The sequence below is a fragment of the Pelmatolapia mariae genome, linkage group LG3_W (assembly GCF_036321145.2).
Source record: "Pelmatolapia mariae isolate MD_Pm_ZW linkage group LG3_W, Pm_UMD_F_2, whole genome shotgun sequence".
Taxonomy (NCBI): Eukaryota; Metazoa; Chordata; class Actinopteri; order Cichliformes; family Cichlidae; genus Pelmatolapia; species Pelmatolapia mariae.
In genome coordinates, this window is record NC_086229.1 from 44,474,935 (window position 1) to 44,489,705 (window position 14,771).

General features: G+C 41.1%; 1 protein-coding gene across 1 annotated transcript in view; it reads left to right on the forward strand.

The window, feature by feature from the left end:
- Nucleotides 1-203: 203 nt before the first annotated feature.
- The window catches only part of LOC135932704 (collagen alpha-5(IV) chain-like), a 91,012-nt gene continuing 76,444 nt past the window's right edge, over nt 204-14,771 (forward strand). The window contains exon 1 of the mRNA XM_065470291.1: nt 204-480. Within this exon, the coding sequence (XP_065326363.1) occupies nt 391-480 (90 nt within the window). The 5' untranslated portion in view covers nt 204-390. The remainder of the gene's footprint in view (nt 481-14,771) is intronic.

The window sequence follows — 14,771 nt, forward strand, 5'->3', positions numbered from 1 at the left end:
AACTTTTGGGCATTTGGACCTTCGTGGCTCACACTTACGACCAGACCTTGTTTCGCAAATCACCCCAAATTTATTTTTAATTATCTGTCTTGGGGAAGGTGCACATCCCTGATATCACTGCGCACCGCTTGTGGAAAGTAGATCCGGTGGGCAGGTTTACGAGTTCAGAAAAAGTGAGAGAGAGGGAACTGCAGAGGCGCACGGTGCCAGAGCCAGGACCACTGGGAGTCTCTGCAAGCGCAACAACCGCCGACACGCCGAGAAGAAGAACGAGTTTCTTTATTTCTTTTCCACAGTGTGCGTGGGGGGAGCAGGGCTATGACACGCGTATAAAGAGCCCCAAAGTACAGTGCTAACGCAGGCGGATCTTTGTTTTATTCCCCCCAAAAGATGAGTAAAGACTCAAAGTGCCTGCGACAGCTCGGTGCGACTCTGCTCTTCCTAGTCCTGTGCGCCGAGGTACAGCGATCCGACTCTGCGGTAAGTACGCTTCCAGTTCCTTGCACTGATTTTTTCCCCCGCTGCAGGAGAACCTGCAGAGACCCACCGGCTCCCTCAGCGAGCGAGTAAAGTTTCTAAAATAGAGAGTCTGCTTTATAAGAAGTGCTTCTGCTCTAATAATAATGATCCCGGTTGCCGTTTCCGTTTTACTTGCAAATAAAAACCATGTAATTACACCAATGATACACCTCCGCGCTCAGCTTTCATGGCTTTTTGACTGCTAGGATCCGAGACCACCTTCGCAGGACCTGCAGATTTTCTTGGTGGGAGAACGGACGGAGTTTCTGTCCTGCCCCCCTTCGTGCGCATCTTCGCGTTTCGCTTACCTGCGGTTATTTTTTCCGCCCTGTGTCTGTATTTTATTCCTATTATCGCGTCAAGAACTCGGACGGATTCTAAACTCGGCGTGTGGAGGGAAAGCGGCGAGCCGATGCTTCCCCCTGCTTAAGAGCCCGCTTGTGTTCGGATTGAACCACGAACAGCGGGGCTGCTGTTCAGTCTTTTGTGCGTAATTTTGTTTTGGTGTCCTGAAAGAGGGAACTGTGCGTTTTTCTCTCCAGGTGTGTGCAGGTGTGCTTTAAGTTTACAGCAGCTGCTTTCAGACTCACACTGAAGTGTAGAGAAATGAAACCCATATTTAGTGCAGCTGATTAGTCTTTGCATTTGAGAGATGATTCAGAAACAGCAACACAGGTGGGGAAGTGTATGAGCGCGCTCGCACTTTTCCTCTCTTCGCCCTCCACATCTGTTTAAACTGGTGCCTCCTCATCCTCAGCTGTAGATCTCTAACATGTCAGGATGCCGATGCATCAGTGCAAGTGTCTCTCACTCTGGCTCCTCATGTAATATTCCATGAATATTCCCTCCTCGTTAATTATTAATGAGGCGTGGCTGCACGCCCACCACACACCAGGCGTGTCCAATCAGGTCTGCCCGCTGTTTGCTGTTCTGTAAGTCCTCTAACACAGCTATGCGTGGTATGAGTGGGGTTTTTCATGTTTTTCAAATTATGCAGGAGTCATTTGTGTGTTTGAAGATTTTATGGATTAGATTCAGTGTTTTGATGGCAACTGGAACACTGAACAGAGTATGACCATCCCGTGAAATAACAAAAACAGCACAGGATGAGGTCTAAGACTAAAAAATCAGCATTTGAGAGGTTTTTTTTTTGTCTGCTCAGAGTTTATAAAGTGATTAGAGATGAAGAATAAATCAACAGATAGAAGCTCTTTCCTCTCCTTGAGCTGTAATATGTCAAAACTATGGTTTGACCTCTTCCCTGCTTTGCTTGGAAGTTGTCTCGGTATGACAGAGATTATGTTTACTGCAATATTTCACCAAGGCCATGAAGGTTTATCAAGGACCTTGAAGTAAACTGTTAAAAGGGTGGAAAAAAGAGAGAATGAACTAAAAAACGTATAACTTTAATTAACATAGTTACTTGCTATATTAACGGTTTTATGACATTTGAGCGTAATGATACACAAAAAAGTCACTGAACTTTCACAAATGGTCGTTAATGTCTCAATAGATAATAGTAAATTAGCTGTGTGTTTTGGAGCTTTCCTTTAATTTAGTGTGAAAGAAAACCCTTTAGGGAATCAAAGTTCCCCTTTCTCCATTAAAGCGCTCATTGAGTCCCCCTAGTGGAGGCAGTCTGCCCTGATTGTCACTGCTTGCACAAGAGATTGAAAGAAATGATCTTTTGTGGCATGTCTTTGTCTAAATTTCCAAACTTGCGGGATAAAAAAACCCCTAAAATCAAAGACAAAGCAGCTTTGTTCCAGTAACTTATGCTGACATTGTTTTAAGGTTTATAACAAACAGACTGGTGTATGTGCAGAGAGTTTCTCATTAAGTTTGAAGGAGAGAGCGTCATAAGTCATTTTTATTGCTCTCTCTCTCTCTGTGTGTGTGTGTGTATTAATCCTCACAGATATCAATCTCCATTCAGCCAGGTGAGGGGGTTCAGCGGTAATGTATACCTGGAGATTTTCCTTTGAACCCGTCATGCAGTGCAAACCACAAACACACACTTAATTTGATGCATGCTTTTTGCGCAGCAAGGGAGGCGCACACCTATATACACCCGCTCGCCCTACACGTGACCCACATCTCAGGTGGAGTCTGTGCAGGGGCGGATCTGTCTGCTCTACATCATGTATGTGTGTGTGTGTTTGTGGTGAGAGTTATAGTCAAAACATCCTCACATTGCGGAGATTTGGAGATCGGCAGAGGAGTATCAGCTAACACATCAGAGCTGCAGCTTCCAGGATGTCTTCTTCTCTGGTGTTTGGTCTCATTTTTGTCCCCGGATTTGTTTCCTAGGATCTTCTGTCTTCTGTCAACTCTTCTTTTATCGTTGTTCCCCCATCTACTGCACTCGGTCTCGTTCCCTTATGGCAGACATGTAGCGCCATGATGATGATGACGATGACAATAATCAGTCTCGGCAGGAATTTTCCAGATGCAAGATGTACTGATCATTCAATCAATCCTCTGCATGTCTAAGAATAATCACATTTATAACCACCATAAATCAGCCTGCACATCATGTAACTTCAACAAAACAAATTTGCTCTTGGAACTCCTTCTCACTAGCAGAAGTTGTGGTAACTTTCAGAAAAAAAATCATAGCGACAAACATGGACAGAACCTGGTGAATTTCTTGCCAAAATTCCCCTAGCTCTGACTTTCATCAAGCCCTTTTTTGGTACTAGGCCTCTGGCACCCGCACTGTTCAGTTCTTGAGTGTGTCAGCACCACATTAGTGGAAAAGTTGCACCTGTTTACCTTCTCCTTCCCCTTTCACCTTCTGTATCTGCCTCCTTGTCTGTTTTGTTATCCCCCACTGCTCCACCTTTGTGTCTGTCCTTGAATGCAAATTCCATTTTTATCTAGCTTAAGGCTCCATAAGCAAGCAGTGGAGGGAGCAACTCTCCAAAGACTCCCATGGATGGATATATATTCAAATATTAGAATCAACTATACGTGTATCCTGTAGGTTTGTCAAAAGATTCATTTTATTATCCAATTACCATTTGAATTAATACTCAACAGCATTAATATCAACAGTGCTGTCTTTGCCTCCTCCAGTCAATAAACAGCTTCACACAGCAGTGATGCAGTCAGAAAGCCCTTCCCCCTCATTAGCAGCTCAAGCAGTTGATGTTCACAACCCTCAACAGTTTGGAGAATTTCAGGAAGTCAGTGAAGCTCTAGTTTCAACAATGCTCGAGTATTGTAAAGCTTGTGGGCGTGCACACAGTACTGTCCAAAAGTTTTAGGCAGGTGAGAAAAATGCTGTAAACAAAGAATGCTTTCAAAAGTGGAAGTGTTAATAATTTATTTTCATCAATCAACAAAATGCAGTGAATGAACAAAAAGAGAAATCTAAATCAAATCAATATTTGGTGTGACCACCCTTTGCCTTGAAAGCAGCATAAATTCTTCCAGGTACACTTGAACACAGTTTTGGAAGGAGCTTGGCTGGTTGCTCCAAACATCTTGGAGAACTAACTACAGATCTTCTGTGGATGTATGCTTCCTCATATCCTTCGGTCTCCTCATGTAATCCCAGACACACTCCATGATGTTGAGATCAGGGCTCTGTGGGGCCCATACCATCACTTCCAGTACTTCTTGTTCTTCTTTATGCTGACAATAGTTCTTAATGACTTTGGCTGTATGTTTGGGGTTGTGGTGTTGTGTCATAATGTGCATCTTGTATAATATCTTTGGCCAATCAAGCATCTCGATCCATCCACAGCTGCAACCCCAGTTGAAAGTAGATTTATCAAAGGGGTGGGTATTTACTCAAGATGCACATGAGAAGCTGGGATTGTTTTGGATTGCAACACCAATAATCTCATAAAGAGATAAAATTAATACTGAGCAGAATTAAGTTCAGCTTATTGTTGTGGCCCTCCACAACAGTCCCAGTTTCTCATGTGGCTCCTCGGGTAAATGAATTGTCCCCCCCTCCTTTATCAGATAGCTTCTGTTTAGTTATCATTAAGGTAGCAGCTAGTGGTCATGCCTAATAATAAAACTTTCTGTAACATTATAATAGACTAATTTAAAAGCGTAACACAATTATTTGTGTCAAACTCCAACTCTGAAGGTAAGAAAATTCTACCAGCATCCAGGCAAAAATGGCAGCCGCCAACTTCATCAACTCTATTTGCTCACAGAACTACCTCACATACTTATCGTTGTTTTATTTTTTTGGTACTACCTAAAATTTTTTAACATTTTTGTCATACCCCACCCCAACCTTACCCCTCCACTCCCGTGGTATCAAAAATGGTATTCAATATGAAATTCTAGTATCAAGATAGTGTAAATGGTGTGGTACTTATATAATGCTACGTGTTCAATACTTCTACAGAGTACTTCTATCTAACATTAACATTTCTCTTACACGCTCATGAATCTATTCAAGGCACCTTAATGTTACCTAAAGATACTTTGACAGACCTCCATTATTCTAATTTGTTGCTAACCTGCTCATCCTTCAAAGTCCCTGTGTGTTTGTGGCAGAACTTACACAATGGTGTCAATGACCTTCGGATGCCGTTAGGATTAACAGGTGGTCAAAACCAAAAGCTTAAAAAGCTAATTACCCGGATTGAGTACAGACATTTCTCTTCCCCCGTCCTTTGCTGCTTTGCTTTTTATTCTCTTTGCATGAAGAAGCAGACCTGATGTAGAAGCCAAAGTGAAAATAGCCAAAGATGCAACAATGACAGATTTAGCTGTAGCCTTGGAGAATCGGATACCAGTAGTACAGTATAGTAATAGTAGTACTCTAATACAGTGTTTCCCAATCTTTTGGAGCCACGGCACATATTGCACGTTAGAAAAATTACATGGCACACCACCAAACAAAAATGACACAAAAAGCATATTGTTAGACTGGAATTGGCTCAGTTTGTCCCCAGTATACCTTTTTTGCTTTCTTCCGACCACTACTGATGCTAGGGTCTTCATCTGGGTCGGAATTTTCTTCAGGACACAGGTCAGATTTACTACTTTTTCTTTTTAAATATTTATCTATTGCTATTACGCGCTAGGTCGTCTCACAGCATGAATATTATAGAATTTCTTCTTCATCTTCTTCTGTTTTACTGGCAGTTTGCAACCAATTTAATTAGAGCAGGTAGCTGTACTGCCCTCTAGTGGAAGAGAATGCAATTGTTCTGCCCGCTACTAATGCCGATCGCTTAGAGTACCAATCGGGTGGAACCAGATAATCTTCCACAGCACACCTGATCATTTCTCGCTGCACATAATGGTTGGGAAACACTGTTCTAATATATCTGCAGTAGTAATAGCAGAGCACTTGCATCAATTGCAAAGCTTCAGCTAAACCCACAATTTTCAGTTTCATTCATTCTCCTTGTTGTGGAATTCAAACACCTCCTCAACAATTTGCTAGTCAAGGCTGGCGTTTTTATTTCCATCTGGTAAATAAAGTGTTATGTGATAAGAGTAATATGTCGTGACTAATAAGACCCAAACAGGCCGCAGACGTGGGTGTCTGCATCACGATTTTCCATGAGTTTCATTTTCTTCTAATTCAGACTGAAACAGCATCCACTCAGTTCCCTGTTGCCTCCTCTTCATGGGTCTTTAAATGTCAGGCTAGTGTGGACGCCACATTTACATGGACATCTTCAGTGTACTCACAGTGGTGTAGTAGAAGCAGTAGAAGTAGAGACCACAGTGATGTATGTTGTGTTACCAGGTGTATTCATTTATTTGACATTTTGAAAAAATTTAAATCCAGAGAATAAAAAAAGTATTTCTTAAAAGCCGTCCCTAGTGTATACTAGGAGCAAAACCAGGGAAACTGGCAAAAGGTAAATGACTCTAGTAAACAGAATTTAAATAATGCCAAATAATCATACCAGCTTTTTCTGGTGGTGCTTTAAGAGGTGAGAAGTTCTGTGTGCAGGGATCAGACTTTGGATAGGCTTGGATATTCAAAAGGCTTTTGAAGGTCATACAGAAATGAACAGGGAGCCACTGGAAGGACGTGAGGATGGATTTTTTGTTGGGTTCAAATAGCTATGAGCAGAAAATCTCACTTCACTGAGCAACCACACTAGAGATAGGTGATAGTAGAGCTGATAAAGTCACAAATAAGGACTTTACCCCAAAGGATGGCTGATCAGGGAGTTACAGGTGGATGATATCAGTGTCTACTTGAAGTGGATCATCAACTGATGGCTCGTAGGGGCTGTAGTGGCAGTAAAAGATCAACCAGAACAGTAGTAGTTGTAGTTTTAGAAGGAGAAGTTGTACCTGAACTTACATTACAGTAGGTGTAGCAGTAGTAGCAGCTCTAGCATGAGCAACAATAGTAGAAGGATACATGATATTGAAATAAAAGTGATATTTAAAGGCTTTTTGTCATTTTTACAACAGCAGGGATAGTAGTAGTAGAATCTAACCCTAACCCTGAAATCAGCAAGTAATCATGAAGGCTGCACCCTTATGTACACAAGTACTTTTCAAAATGGGAATTTTTTTCATTAAAAAAAATGTAATCCACATGAAAATGTGAAATAACCGATCTGAAGCAATGTCAATACCATGCCAAAGCAACAGGTGGCGATAACCTTAACCGATAATCTTAACCTCATCATTGTTTTAAAACATCCATCCATTCTCCTCCTCTTTTCCTTATGAGGGCCCAGGGGTGGTGGTTGTTTTGTTTTGGTATTGAGGTCTGGTATTGGTACAGACTACTAAATTTCTGCTGTCATTGCATTCCCAGTTCTCACTACTGTAAGATTTCAGTTTGATTAAAGTTGAGGGTACCTACGTGGAGATGCACGTTACTGCTATAGACGTAAGCTGCCATCATAAGGGCTTCAGTGTCTTATCCATTTCATCTTGTACTTCTAGTCTAGTCATACCTGTTCTTTGATCTGTTCGCACTTCTCAGTAGCCCAGCAACATCACTGAAAACATTAAAGTGGGAAGGAGATCTCTCTTTAAATGGAAGGAGGTTGTGTTTTTAAGAGGATTGAAGGTTTGGTGGAGAGATTAAGGTTTCGATCATGGGATGAGCTTTTGGTGATGATTCAGACCTGGGATTTGTGTTTTATTGATTTTTTAGTTTTTTGGCAGCCAGTTATGTTTTGCGCTGATGGAAATTTCAGATATATGTAACAGAACTTGCGATGAAACTGTTTATGTGGGAATCTTGTGGGATTTTTTCCCCCCTGTGTCTGAATTGAGTGTGTGGCTGTGATTCAGCGGGCTACCTGACAAATCCACCTACTCAGAACAGTCACAAGACATGCTGTCTTCCTCAGCCCCCTACTTATCTTTTCTTCTTGTTTTGCTGACCTCCTTTTCTGAAAGGACATCATCTTTGTCCTGTGTTGCTCCTTTTCTCCGAATAAAAGGGAATTTTACCACCCAGAGGAAGCTCGGACTGCTGCTTAGTGGGGAAAAAGAAGTTAGATTTGAAGGCGCATGAGAAAAGTCTGTTAAAGAGTTTCATATGGAAAGCAAAAGAACAATAAACTAAAAATCTCCAATAAAGAGAAGTTACTGGGCAAAAAAGAAGAGAAATGTATGGTTAAAAACATCACGTTTCTCCACTCATTTGTTTTGCATATTTTGTTTGTGAGACGAATAGAAGCTTGTGAGGCTTAATCTGTCTGTGATCAGTGGCTTCGTTTGATCAGATTTCTACCTTGCCCTTCCCTTTCACTCTTTCAGCTCTGAGCTGAGCACACAACAAAAATTTCACTTAAGCAGACTGGCCTCATATTACTAAGAACCTCTTTATTGCCATCTTATCCTGTCTCCCATTATAACGTCTTGTTTCTTTTGTTGTCATCGTTACTTTGTCAACTGGGCTTTTAAAGTTTGAGACTGAGGCAAAAACTTCCCTCTCTAAACTGCGCTCAGCTTGTTTTCAGCTCTGCTGGCATGTCAGCTTTCTCTTTTTCATGTTTCTTTGTTGTCATTCAACACTGATGATGAACTTTGCTGTAAAATTTTGCACTCAATTAATGAAAAAGGCTGGGACACAGCTAAAGACCAAAGCACATTCTTCACCAACCCTAGCTATTACATGTTCCTCAGTTTTATCTATTTATGCTTGTATGTATGGACAGTAACAACGATGCAGTGACAGTTAGCACCCAGATATTAGTTTGTTTAGCTTGAAGGGCCCAAAGAGGTGGGCGAGCGGCTCAGTACCTATAAAATCACCAAAGAGAAGGGACCGAATGTCCAGAACAGCTAAACCCAGATGCAGAGAAGAAACCAGGACATGACTAAAGCGGTTTTATTGACCAAGAAAGATATTAGGGAGTATCTTAAAATCTTTAATCCTGTGAGTGCTTGGGGAGCTGAGTGGGTAGCTATTACCAGGCTGAGCAAAGAGGGGAGTCAGGAGACCCAGAAAAGTTGGTGGATCAGGGTGGTGTCCAAAAAAGTCATGACAAAAAAGTCTTTTAAAGCTAGTGCGGTTCGGAGGGCGGAGGGCCAGGTAGGCCAGAAGGTGGAATGGGAAGGAGGAGAGGCTGTAACTAGACTGACTGACAAGTATATCAGCATAGCCTACAGTCTGGCAACAGCTGAAGGTCATTGGAAGATTAATGTGGGTGACCCTTAGGCACATCTGAAACCACTCCTGAAATCAATTCAATTTCAGATAAAAGGCATTTTATATTGTAAGGTAAAGACTACAATAAACAGTCAGATGAAGAATGCCTTCTTTGCATCCACCATCCCTCCTCTGCAGCCTCGCCTCTCTAACGTTGTCTCCAAAACAATCAACCTGAGCTTTCCCTCTGATGTATTCGTTTCTAATCCTGTCCATTCTGGTCACTCCCAATGAAAATCTTAATGCCTTCAGCTCGGCTTCAAGTCCTTTTGTCAGTGCCCCCGTCTCCAGCCATACATCACATTTTTAAACCTTCCCTTTCCCTCTCACTGCTCTCCTATCACAAATCACCCCTTACACTCTTCCTTACCCTGCTTGCTCCCTCTTCTTCGCCTCTCTTTTGCACTGTGTTGCTTTGGATGGTTGAACCTAGGGGTGGGCGATATATCGAATATACTCGCTGTATCGCATTTTTCCACGTACGATGGTTAAAATGGCTTTATTGTACCATTATAAGTTGCCATGACAATATTAAGCTGTCTGTATGTAATTCACTATGAGGGGTTTTTTCTCCCACACTCTGTGAATGCATCATTAATCCCCCCTCCCAGCCGGAAAACTTTCTACCTGGCATACAGCGCTGAGCATGGATTTCACAAGGAGGATGTCGAACAAAACAGGGTAATTTGCAAAACATGCTGTAAAACTATTGCTGCAAAAGTGAGCAGTTAGCAAAATACAAAATACCAGTGCAATTTTAAGCACCGAATGGTTAAAAACAACATTTGTTTTAGATGTTATTTAAATATATTGTGATATATGTCATGTATTGTGATATAGCAAAAAAATATTGTGATATTAGATTTTCCTCATATTGCCCAGCTCTGGGTGAACCCTTGTATATGCCCTCATTACCTCTGCTCCTCGCAGCTTCACTGTTACGCTCGTCTGCTTCTCATTCACACATTGTATCTCACCTCTCCTCACTTTCACTCCTCTCCAGATCACACCTTCACCTCTCCTTACTCTCACTACCGATCACACTTTGATCATTATAGTCCAATACACAGGACACTGATTTTGATTCACAGCAGCATTGAACTCTTCACAGTCTTTTCCTAATCTAACCTGATGCACACATCCTACTTGTAGAGCCACAATAACACACAAAGAAGGGTTGCAGCCATCCACAGCCGTTTTCACTATAGAAGAAGAATATTGTTATGCTGATTAACAAAGAGAGTCAACACTTTACCATCAACTTGTTTTGTTTTTTATCTCACATGAGTTGCCACAACAACAGGACTGCATGAGAGCAAGCAAAGGCAAGGAGTGATAAGACACAGGTATTCACAGTATTGTAGTATAACAGAAGCACACAGCTCAGTGAGTCTGTGCCTGCATAGAAAAACAGTAGCGTGGGATGTGTCTGGTTCTCTCTTCTTCTACTTTTCTCTCCCTCACTATTTCCAATGCTCTCTCTCTCTCCCACACTCCCCAAATACGAGCACCTGTTTCTTTCATCATGCTGCTGTGGAGGAAACAGGGCTTCCCCGACAACCACATGGAGAAAAAAGGGGAGCTAGTAGCCTTTGCATGTCTGTTTCTTTACATATTTCAGAGTATACAGTTACTTTATTACCTTTTATAAACTCGTCCAGACGGAGCCGTTTCAGGGCAAATGACAAAATCTAAGAATGAGACCCGCTCGTCTGTTTCAGCCCCCGCATGAAATGATTGCGGTTTGTTTAGAAAGTCCCGACGAGGACCTCGTGTGGCTGTGAGAATTACGTCTCTTGTCTCTCATGAGCAGTGTGAGAGGTAGTGTGATGTTATTACAGATGCATGCATACATGCTCTGCTTGAATTTTATGCCACTCGGCAACAGCAGAGAAAGCTATAAACATTACATCGAATTATTTTATGAAATGAGTATACTAGACTTCACTGAACTGGCAAGCAGACTTTGATTTTCACATTCAGCAGACATTTTAGATTAGCAGTCATTTGGAGATTTTTATTATATGACCATTTTGGGAAGTGCTGGATTTTTTATGTATTTTTGTAAAGAAATGCAACATGTTGCTGCTGGAAATTTGGATGATGAGAAGAAAGAAAGTCAAAATACTAAAGCTGGAAGTTTTAAATTTAAAACACTTAGCTGAAAGACACCATAATGGAACTGCAGAGGTGGTCATTTATAACAGAAAAATATAGGCTGGTGATGCTTTTCTATCATTTTAAGGGGAACTTGTCTGTATATTCCATTATCCTAAGTAGTAAAAAGGTTTTGCCAGGCGTGTAGCTCTTTTTTAAATCCTTCATTTCATATTTGTGAATTCTGCAGTGGAAACAAATTTTGGGGATAATTAACTTACATATGATCAACATATGTTCAATGTGACACAACGCAGACAGAGAACGTAACATTGCACTCGTATGAACATCAAGAGAAATTTGAAATTTATAATGGCTCACTTGTTAAATATACATAACAGTTTGTAAGGTATACTTAAATACAGTGGTCCCTCGCTATAACGTGGTTCACCTTTCACCTGTTTCGCGGATTTTTTTGTGCAATTTTGCAAGCTTTTTTTTTTTTTGCACAGCGCATCGTGTTCTGCGTTCTGATTGGCTGTAGACCATTGTCACTCAATCTCGTGCCTTGTCTCCTGTACAGTACAGAAAGTGTTAAGCTTGTTAAATTTACCTCGCTAGCAGCGTGACTCTGAAGTTCTGTCAAAGGCAACCGCGGGCGCCTTTGGTTTTATTCTATATATTTTTCTACGAAGGTTTGAACTTTGAAAGTGTTTAAACAAGAGAGAAAAGTGAGGAAATGTTCATACCTGTCTGAGAAAAGTGTATAAAGTGTGTAGTGAGGGGTTTTACAGACATAAAACATCTATAATTGTAAAAAAAAAAAAAATCAGACAGACACAAATCTTTGCCTATGAGTACAGAAACCCACCCACCTGCTGCTTAAATCTGTTTATGAGGGGCAACCAATCAGAAGAAAGTTGTCTGAAAGACTGAGGTGCTAAAATGGCCTATTTCAACCAGAGAGTGAATGGCAGGGCTGAACAGAGGCCCAGTATATAAATAAAACAGGATTATTTCTAACTGTGACTCATTCAGAGCCGCTCTAGTAGAGTCCAGAAATGAAAAACTGAAGTCAGCCATGAATTGTTGTTCTCACTCTTTATTGAGACATTTGAGCTCAAAGCCTAATATACCGCTTCATATAAGCTAAACTTCGGTGTGGTGGGGAGTTAGCTGACAGTATCGCCACAGTTCAGATTATTTGTACCCAGTCTGGATGCAAAAGACCTCACTCTTTTAATATATCTGCTTTTTTTAACCTGTATTACACCAGAGTCATGTAAAATCCTGATAAACACATACTGTTTGTACTTTACACTGAGATGTAGGCTGCTGTGTTTTAGTGTGCGTGTGTTTGGACTTTTATCTTTGTAAGAAGTTTAGTACAGTTTGGGGAAACACCTTGTAAAGAGCTGCTTGAAGGTTGAGACTTTGTTATAGTCTTCGGGTTGGGACTAGTTCAGGTTAATGTTTGGTTGTAATCATTCAGTTTAGGGCAGCGGGCTCAGGACAGCCTGTCTTAGTTAATCTCAGTTCAGTGTGCCAGCTGGTATGCAGCTAAGCCTTTAGTAAGCAGTCGCAGGATAATGTTCAACATGTTGCTGTGTCTGAGCATTTTTTACATCGCTGAGTGATACAGCAGAGAGAGGCAGGGCATAAAATCACAGGATCCACTGCTTAGTAATGCATTTAGTCATATACCCCTCTTCTTCAATTTTCTCTCACTTTTTTAAGGACACAGTGCACACCATGCTGAGGTATGCCAAGTTTTCAGCTAATAGTTCTTTGGGAATCGGTGGAATTGGTGCAAAAATGCTATTTTTATGTCATCTTTGGCCTTTTTTATAGATTCAAGTAAAGAAAAAAATGTATTTTTGTGACAGTCTGCTAATAACAAAGGGCCTAAAGATAACATTTAGCACTTAGCAAAGTTGGTTCTTTGCTAAGTTGTTTGGTATGTGTAAAGACAACACTGAATTATCTCTTAAGGTTGGTCCCTTTTATATCTTTGAATGATTCATAGTTGAGTGTTCAGTGGCTTAACAAACTGAAAATGTCAGGCACAAGTGAAAACGAGCGAAAAACCTTTAGACAACCCGGAGAACCGTTGCTTGAGACCACTACAAGGAAGTCTGGCTCCTCAGAAGCAAATGATAAAGAAATTAGGGGAGGTTCAAGGCTAGCAGTATCTGTGTGCATTCTCAGTTCCAGATCTTGGTCGTCTTAACTAGACTTCTTTTTTATGCTCCTGAAGATGTTTCACCGCTCATCCAAAAGGCTTCTTCAGTACTAAAAGATGGGTGCGACTCCTAGGGCGATGTCTGAGGTGATAACCTCACTAGAGTTTAAATGTCTGGGGCTTCCCATCAGCTGTTTGAACTGAAGAAGCCTTTCACACGAGAGGTGAAACTTCTTAAAGAAGCTGCCTTTAACTCAAGCGCTTAGGACTTCCTCGTCTGGTGTAACGATGAAAGTGGCGTGAAGCCCAACAAATCTCCAGGTGTTCAACTGTTTTTTAGCTTTGGTGACTCCTCTAATTTTGTTTAGCAGTCTGTATGTTGTAGAGTAGTAATAACAGAAGGCTGTAATTTAAGATTTCGCTCTCTCTCACTTATTTTTCCTCCTCCCTTCAGGTTAAATCTGGATTTTTATTCTGTTGATGTAGGAGGACTTTTCCTCCGGCTGGTCTTTTAGGCAATGTTTAGCTCTTGTTTCAGACAGTCCACAGTAACAGACGTGTGTTATTGTGTGAAAGGTGGTGAGACGGATGTTTTTCCACCTTTATTGCCAATATATTGCAACACAGAATGAAATTTGAAGGGAGCATTTTTGTTTTCTGTCTGCATATGTCTGCACAAATTTGTCTTTGTGCATATCAACATTGAATGCGCAGCATTCTTTGTCTCATCTGGACAAACAGACCACCTCAGGTCAAAACAACTGAGATATCAGATGTTTATCACAGCACAGATGGAGAGAGCAGGAAGCACATGATGAAGGAGGAGCTGGATGGGTTAGAACGGAGGGACCAGAAGTAAAAAGGGTGAGAAATCATGAAGTCATAAAGTCTCTTTATTTTTAAACTGAATTTTTTGATTTTGTTTATTGTTACTTTTGGTAAATACCAAATTTAAACTACCAGGGGAAAAAACTGCTGTGATCTTATTTGACAAATAGAATTTATAGTGACACATGGTTCATTCTAGCTGTTAAATGAATGAGCATTTCCCACACTCAAACTTGCTAAAATCTAAAAAAAAATGCATCCTGGAGAAATGCAGCGCACTGTTTCAGATCGACCTGCTGTGTTTCCTCTGCGAGTCTTTTCCTTTTTCTCCTTTTTAATGTGGCTTAATGCCAACAGGTAGCTATACAGCTGTGACACTTATGCCTTTTCACTGTGTCTGCTCTCATTAGAAGTCATTTAAAGGGGGGTGGGGTGTATTTAGGAGAAACACGGGCAGGATAGGAACCTGCTGTGACCTGCCTGCACATTTGCTTAAAATCATATCGCTCAAGTCTGGAAAAGCAAGCG